The following is an 8864-nucleotide window of genomic DNA, read 5'->3' as shown; positions in this document are numbered from 1 at the left end:
CACATTCTCATATGATCCAATAATTTCCTCATTCATTTCCAAGCCTTCAACTCGTCATATCCATCACCAGTTTCCAACTTCTCAAAAATCTCTTCAGCCATATACTTCACAACTCAACAGGCCCCACTCAAAACTAGAAGTTACACAAACCTTCCAAACCTAGGTCATCGGCTCTAACTCTTGACTAAGATACCCTTTCTATTCTTTTATTATTTTCTCCCTTGATTCAAGATCCTAAAACTGGCAAAAAGGTTTTAAACAAGTGTTATAGAAGTTTATAAGCTTGCCAGAAAGGTGAAACAGTTAAAAACAAGGTCTTTATTGAAAAACAGGACAGTGTGCGTACGCATAGGGGTGTTCGTGTGCACGCCCAGGAGGATTTTCAAGATGTGTGCGTACGCATAGAGGTGTGCGTACGCACAGGAGTAAAATTTCCCAATTCTGTTCACTCGCACAAAGCGTGCGAACACCCTCGACAGAATACACCTTCCAACATGTGCGTGTGCACAAGGCTGTGCATGTGCACAGCTTGCAAAGCTTCGTTGGTTGTGTGTGCGCACAGAGCGTGCTAGCGCTCCCAACAGTAGCCATAACCCCGTGTGTGTGTACGCACAAGTCTGTGCGTGCGCACAAGTCTGTGCGTGCACACAAATATGTGCGTGCGCACAGTTTCAAAAATTCGCAGGGTGTGCGTGCGCACACAAATCGGAAATCACAAATTCTGCAGCATCACAGAATTTAGATTTCTAACACTAATTTTTCAACGATCATATCTTTCTCTACAAAATTCGGATTTCTACAAAATTGATACCATTTTAAAACTCTTTGAATTATCTTTGACTTGATAAAAATTCGTTCCATTTCGAAAATGGGAGCTCAAGATATGATCGGTCAGAGTTCACTAAAAATCCATTTTTACCAAAACCTTAAAAATTCAATTTACCATATTCTCAACTTAAAACCAAATCAAAGCCTATTCAACACAATACCAAATTCACTAAAGAATCCATACCAAATATTTCTCGACCATATCAACTATTCAATCATCCAAACCATTTAATACTCACCTCAACTAACGCTAAATTCAACCTAATATTCACATTAAAACTTATAAATTTCCATCATTATTCAACTATACCACATCCAATATTTAGTATCTCAACAAGTATAATTACCCGTGCCATGCACGTGATAAGATTGAAATTATAATTTTAATTTTTTTAATTAATTTAATTTATAATAATTTGATTAATAAAAAAATAATATGTTATGTATTGTTTGTTTTTTTTTTTAATTTAGTGGTAATTTGATTAACTCTAAAATAGTTATTAATCAGTTTTAATAATCTATTTTCTTCAATAAATCAGACATGTATACTGAATATGATCATAAATAATATAGTAATAGTTAAATCCACCAATAAATATGTTGGTTATTATCACACTATAAAACAAATTAAATATAAAGACTATTAGCTCTTATAAATCTATAAAATCGCACTGTCTTTGATTCGCGTGCAAGAATTTACTTATCAAATAAACTTAAAATATAAACAAAAAATATTTATAAATTAGACCTAGCATCACTTGAAAGAATAATGAAAAATAATCAACTTACCTTATCATCCATGAGAACCATTTCTATGTAAGTTGTCTTGTTCTTGTCAAATTTGGATGAGACTTTTTATAACCTTATATATTAATTTTGTTAAATATATATATATATATATATATATATATATATATATATATATATATTACGGTAGTTTTTCTTAATATATATACATATACATATATAATTCTATAAATATACATAAATAAAAAATATATGAATTATATTTTATTAAACTCTATGTTATCGATTATTAAAAATATTAAAACATGAACAAAAAATATTTATAAAATAGACCTAACATCACTTCAAAGAATCATGAAAAATAATCAACTTACCTTCATGAGAACCATTTTTGCGTAAGTCGTCTTGTTCTTGTCAAATTTGGATAGAACTTTCCACAACCTTATATATTAATTTTGTTAAATATATATATATATATATATATATATATATATATATATATATACATATATATATATATATATGTATATGTATATATATTAAGAAAATATATATATATATATATATATATATATATATATATTACAGTAGTTTTTCTTAATATAAATACATATACATAAATAATTCTATACATATACATAAATAAAAAATATATGAATTATATTTTGTTAAACTCTATGTTACCAGTTATTAAAAACATTTAAATCACATATATTAATTATTTTTTGTTATAATTATTTCGTTATATATATATAATTATTTTTTATTCTACAATCGTGTAATAATTTTTTATTTTTTATATCCATATATATTTCTCAATCCCGACTCCATTTATACACATATTAATAGTTTTTTTTAATAGTGATGTTTTAATTTTTCGTTTTTCTTTTTCTCACGTATCTTTCTTTTTTTTAATAGTGATGTTTTAATATTTTTTCTTTTTTTTAAATATATTTTTCTTAATAATTATATTACTAATCTGAAATATAAAATGAGAAAAAAAAGGTGAGACATATATCTAAGGAAGAAAATAAACTTAAAAATAAAAAAAAAGAAATTTTATATTAAAAAATGTAAAAATAATATATTAAAAAAGAGTAGTCGTAATATATAAATTGAGTCAACAATTTAAATTATTCTAAAACTAATTTAATCAAATACCAATATTAGAAATAAATTACTTAAATAATATTTAATCTATTCTAGTCCTTAGACACGTATAGATTAGAGTCATTCTCGTAACGACAACGAACTGAAACAACGTCGTAAGTTCGAACATTTAGAATTTGTGCAAATTCAGATCATTTTTTTGTTCTTTGAAAACCTTCTGTATCCCTAATAGAGTTAAATCGAAATTCCTTTTATGGAAAAAGAGTTACGGAGATGGCTTTGATGTGTTGGAGACTAAAATCCGGAAGTCGCTATTTATATTTGAGTGTGACACACATTAAACCCGAAAGACCAAATAAAATCACTTAAATTAAAAAAGAACTTGTGATGAATTATAATAAATCTATATATGAGAAGCAAAAGAAAAATAAACAATTAAAAATAAAGTAAAAAGAGCAATTAGAAAAAGTAAAAGAAGATAGAAAAGAAAATGTGTGGAGTAGATAAAAAAATATATTGTAATAAAAGATTAATATAATTAATTAATACAAAGGATGAAAGAGAAAAATCAAAATACGATCTTATTAAAAAGATTTCAAAAAAATATTTTAAAAAAGAACCTATTAATCAACTTTTATAAAAATATTACAAAAAATTCAAATTAAATTTAAATAAAATAATAATACCTTAAGAATTATTAATCAAAATAAATAAAAAAGAATTAATATAAAACAAAATCATAGAAAAATATTAGCAAAATTAAGATAACAAAAAAAGATAAAAGTAAAAAATTACAAATATTTTATCTGAAGTACAAAATAAAGAGAGTGAAAATGTATATATAAAATAATAAGATAATAATTTGAATTAATTGAGTTCATTTATTTCATTGCTTTATATATTATTTATTGAATAATTTAATATTTATCTCGATCATATTAAATAATAAATTAGTTATATTTAATTTGGTTTAATGAATCAAACAAAATTTAAAATAATTTGATATTTACTCTAATTAAATTAAATATTTGAAGTTATGATTAATGTAATTTAATTAATCAAATAAAAATATTAAATAATGAAATATTTATCCTAATCAAATAAAATTACATAATTGATTTGTTATAATGAATACAATTGAATGAATCAAACACATTAAATTGAAAAATAATTTAGTTAATTTGTGTATTAAGGACACATTTTAAAAATATTTATTTTTCAACAACTTTTATAAAAGATTTTTTATAATATTTTTAACCTATGGTCTAAAAGCACAGTTATAATAATCCATTAAAAAGTAATTAATTAGTTAATATAAATAATTAATATAATTGATTTAGTTCAATAAATTAAAAGAAATAAATGTGAAAGGAAGAGATAAAGAGAAAGTAAAATTATAAAAATGTATATCCATTAAAAAGCAATAAAAAAAGTCCCTTTTAGTTTTTTATTTATTAATTATTAATTTATTATAATTAATTTTGAAGGTTGTGGTAGGCTTAGAGAAGAGTGGTTGAATCTATGCCTTCCTTTTTAGTTGCTGTTATAACCTTTTAAATCAACACTTTCAATTCTGATTCTGTTTGTACTTAGCAGCGGAAATTTATGAGACAATTTATTTTTGTCTCATGAATATCAGAAAACAGAACACATCAGAGAAGAGAAAAGCTAACACCAGCATATATCCTGGTTCAGTTGCCTTGTGCTATGCAACCTACATCCAGTCTCTTCCATAACAATGGAGAAATTTCTACTATAGTTAAAAGTATTACATACACCAATTTCACATTCAAGTTCTAACCTAACTTGACATTGGCTATACTAACACCTAACTATTCACTCTTAGTGCTAACCCAACTAAGAAAGGGATACCTAACAGGTACAAGACACAAGACACTTAACCAACCTAAAAAAATCAGAAAATAACTCTAGGCTTTTCTCTCAAGTGTATCACTCAGCCTTTTTCCACTCATGGCTTTTACTTGAGCTTTCTCACAATGCCTTTTCTCACAAGAAATTACAGAAAGATAAACATAGAAAAGCACATTACAATCAGTAAAAGATGAAGGAGATTGACTTCATCAACAGCCTTTGTGCTATGCAAAAACCAGATTAGCAAGCCTCTGATTCAGTTCTTCATAGTGGCAGAATGCACCTTTGATTAGGTTACACTGTCCAGTTAGTTGAACTTTCTCAAAGAACACTTCTCAGAACAAAACCTCAATACTCTGGTTATCTCTCTTTGGTTTCTGAATGAACACCAAACTTCTTTTATCTCCTTGCATGTTGCTTGGTTCTTCTTCCAAGGTCAACACCTTGAGCCTTGAGCTTTACCAACCCACAGATTCACTTTTTCTCATTAAACCTTAGAGTGAAAACTTTGCTTCTAACTCCTTCATCTTGGTCGAAAGCCATAAAGCAGCAACCACAAAAGTCTTCTAGTGGTCAGCTTAATTTGAACCCTTGAAAACTAACTTGGTCCCCAAGACATGTTTGAGACTATGGATATACAGCAGAGAGGAATAGAAACCCTTTTTTCATATAGCTCAAAACAGAGATACAGAGTGTTGAAGATGAAGAGAAGAAAGTGTGTTGCATGTAAGAGGAAATGGATTACCTTGAGCTTTCTGATCTTTTCTTGATATGGTTGATTAGACCTCACCATTCTTTGCTTAACCTTCTCTTTCCTTCTTCTTTCATGACTAGCTTAGGGACTAAGCTCTCTTTCTTACTTTGTTCAAAGTTCAGTGATTTGACTGGGACAGAGATGAGAAGAACGTTGCTTTTGAGAGCAAGTTGGAGGGATTTGGTGAAATCAAATCAGGCTTGGATCGGATCACTCCTTTTGCCCGTTTTGATTTTTTCAGCCTTGTTTCCTTATGGGCTTTGTTTATTCATTGACCCATCACTTCTTGTTTTATTTTCCATTCCATTTGAGCTGCTTAAATTTAATTATGGCCTGCAACATATAGTAAATAATTAGCAACATATACTTATTAATTAATCAACACTAATTATTTATTTTGCCAAAAATAATATTTGTCATCACTAATTAATTTAGTTAATTTCTTAACTCAACAATCTCCCCCTTGATGACAAACATGATTTAAGCAATAATAAAAAGAAACTGAGTTTGAGTAAGGTTTAGAAACTCCCTTTGATTTTTGTCATTTGATTTTATATTGCTCCCCCTTTCCTTTTCAAGATTTGCTCCCCCTGGATTTATGCTTTCTTCTTTGTTCCTGTTTTACATTGTACTTAAAAGAGAGCATAATAAAGGGCTATACACATTTATCTTGTCTAAGAGATATCAAATAAGCAACACCACATAATCAGCCCAACATTAAGCTAATATCAGTAGCAAAAGGATTCAGCATGTGAAATATACACCAAAATGCTCAAATATGCAAGTTAAAAACATGCCATAAGGTAGTGCTTTATCTTTCTCACTTCTCACAGAATCAAACATGTATCTAGCCATCGAATAGGCAAAAGAGATTTCTGTTTTAGTGATCAGGGCATACAAAACAAGTGTGTCTATGTAAGAAACCCGTTGATATGAACCACTTTGAGGAAGTAAAATGTGGTTGACAATTCAGTGCAATTGAGCACGTTCATATCCTAGGGCTTTGTAAGTGGGTGTGATGCCATCAATTAAGGAAACATGTTCACAGATGTGAGCCAAAGCATCATGATAAGAGATACCAACTCCTTCATCCCACTTTACAGACGTATAAGCACACGGCCCAACATCAGTGTACTTCAAAGAATCACTGATAGTTTCATTATTTAAAAGAATGTCTCTGCCCTTAACATAAGAGTGCACACTTCCTTCATGGTAAGTCATGCTTGCATAAAATTCTTTGACTAACAGAGAATACACAGGTTTTTTTATTTTGAAAAAGTGATTCCAGTCTAAAAATTCCAAATTTTCAACAAAAGGAAAACCTTTCTTTTTCAAAGTAGGTAAATCCACAAGAAAAGATGGACACAGAGTACGATACTGAATAACTCCCTCATAGAAATCATGGTTCATGGCAGATTTGAAACGATGGGGTTATAGTCTGAGTGAGATGTCATGAAGTGTGATTTGTGAGCAAAAGGATCAATATCGGGTTCTCTAACAGATTTGAGAGGGAGATGAGGATTACCTCTTTGTGAACGCACAGGAACAGACCTTGGCTTAGGTTTTGTTGTCTCAGGAACAGGGTCTTCAACAGCAAGACACTTACCCTTGGATGAACTAGGTTTCGAGGAACTTGGTTTGGTTAGCGCTGCCTTAGATGGTGGCGTCGGCTTGGCAGGGGCTGGGAATCGTGGCGTGGTCTTGGTCCGCGCCATGGGAGCAGTGCGAGAAGGAGAGGTAGGAGGAGAAGGTGAGGGAGTGAAAGTGGGGTCTTGAAAGCAAGTTGATGGTCTAAGATATCCTGGAAGCTTATGGATCTTTTCACGTGGTGCTCTTTTAGCAATAACTTTCTTTCCCATTTGGTTAGATTTAGGCTTTTGAGGAAAGAGAAGCAGTAGAGTGAGTGGGAAGAAACCGAAGAATTTGAGGAGAAGTTATGGAGGGAATAGAGGGAGTGTTGGTAACCGTACCTAAAAGTGGATTTCCAAAACCATGCAACTGCATCACCTTTTGAAATGTCATGAAAAGACCTGACCTCACAAAGGAAAGATTTTATTTGATTTAAAAATCAAAACAGGAAAGTAATTTTAAATTTTGAAAACTTTTAAAAATTAAATCAAACTGAAAAATCTTTTTGGATCAAGAACATTAAATGAAAATCCTTTAAAAAAAGTTAAGCACACAGCCCAACAAACACAACAACCAAACAAAAATTGTAACATTCATATATGGGCTTAGAGATGGTTGGATTTAAGGAAACACATTGGACCACTCTAGATCTGATTTTGAGGTTGGCCCAGATTAACTTTCACTTAAAACAAGCCCAGAACACGTTCATTTGAAGGAAACGTTCATCACCTGCCCAGAATTGTCTCATACCTATTTATGAGACAAAAAGCTCCAGCAAATACATCAGCATTTTTCAAATAAGGAATCATAACTCAAAATTCCTAGACAAGTCCTAAACATGCAGAATTTATCCTCAGCTAATGGTTTTGTGAAAATATCTGCTAATTGCTCCTCTGATTTAACAAATTGAATACTAATATCCCCCTTTTGGACATGTTCTCTTATTGAGTAAAATTTCACTTCAATATGCTTAGTCCTATAGTGCAAAACTAGATTTTTAGAAATATTGATGGCACTCATATTGTCACACATCAAGGGAATATTTTCAGCATTTAATTTGTAATCAACAAGCTGTGTTTTTAACCATAAAAGCTTAGAACAACAAGAAGAAGTAGCTATATACTCAGCCTCTGCAGTGGATAAGGCCACTGTTGGTTGCTTCTTACTTGACCAAACATTTAAGGACTTTCCAAGGAAACAACATAGGCCTGAAGTGCTCCTTCTATCAACTCTATCACTAGCAAAATCTGCATCACAATAACCAACTACAGAAAAATTATCAATCTTAGGATACCAAAGATCAAAATTGGATGTGCCATGAACATATCTAATGATCCTTTTAACTGCTGAAAGATGTGACTCTTTAGGTTTGGATTGGAATCTTGAACACAATCCAACACTTTGCATAATGTTGGGTCTAGAGGAAGTTAAGTACATAAGAGAACCAATCATTCCTCTATACCTAGTCTCATCTACATCTTTCTCAGTTTCTCCCTAATCTAATTTAGAATTAGGGTGCATGGGAGTTCCCATGGGTTTGGCATTTTCCATACCAAATTTCTTAACTAATTCTCCTTGGCATACTTCTCTTGATGAATGAAAATACCATTTTCAGTTTGTTTAATTTGTAGCCCAAGGAAAAAATTAAGTTCACCCATCATACTCATGTCAAATTCACTTGTCATGAGTTTTTCAAATTCAAAACAAAGGGATTCATTTGCTGATCCAAAAATAATGTCATCAACATATATTTGGACTAGAATAAAAGAATCATTAGAATTCTTGATAAATAGAGTTGTGTCTGTGGTGCCTCTTTGAAAACTATTTTTCAAAAGAAAAGAGCTAAGTCTTTCATACCAAGCTCTAGGAGCTTGTCTTAAACCATAGAGAGCTTTAGATAATTTGAAAACATGATCAGAATGCT

The 8864-nt window shown here is 30.3% G+C and overlaps 1 protein-coding gene across 1 annotated transcript; it reads right to left on the bottom strand.

The window, feature by feature from the left end:
- Nucleotides 1-6717: 6717 nt before the first annotated feature.
- Nucleotides 6718-7170, bottom strand: LOC130962890 (extensin-like). The gene has a single exon (XM_057889047.1). The coding sequence runs from the start codon at nucleotides 7168-7170 to the stop codon at nucleotides 6718-6720; it is 453 nt and encodes a 150-aa protein (XP_057745030.1).
- Between the last annotated feature and the right edge of the window lie 1694 nt (nucleotides 7171-8864).

This window comes from Arachis stenosperma, chromosome 2, assembly GCF_014773155.1.
Source record: "Arachis stenosperma cultivar V10309 chromosome 2, arast.V10309.gnm1.PFL2, whole genome shotgun sequence".
NCBI lineage: Eukaryota > Viridiplantae > Streptophyta > Magnoliopsida > Fabales > Fabaceae > Arachis > Arachis stenosperma.
Note: the sequence above shows the minus strand (reverse complement) of the source record. Positions and strands in the feature narration are given on the sequence as shown.

What these genes read in the sequence shown, in the direction of transcription:
- LOC130962890 (XM_057889047.1), bottom strand. Translation starts at nt 7,170, where the DNA reads ATGGGAAAGAAAGTTATTGCTAAAAGAGCACCACGTGAAAAGATCCAT.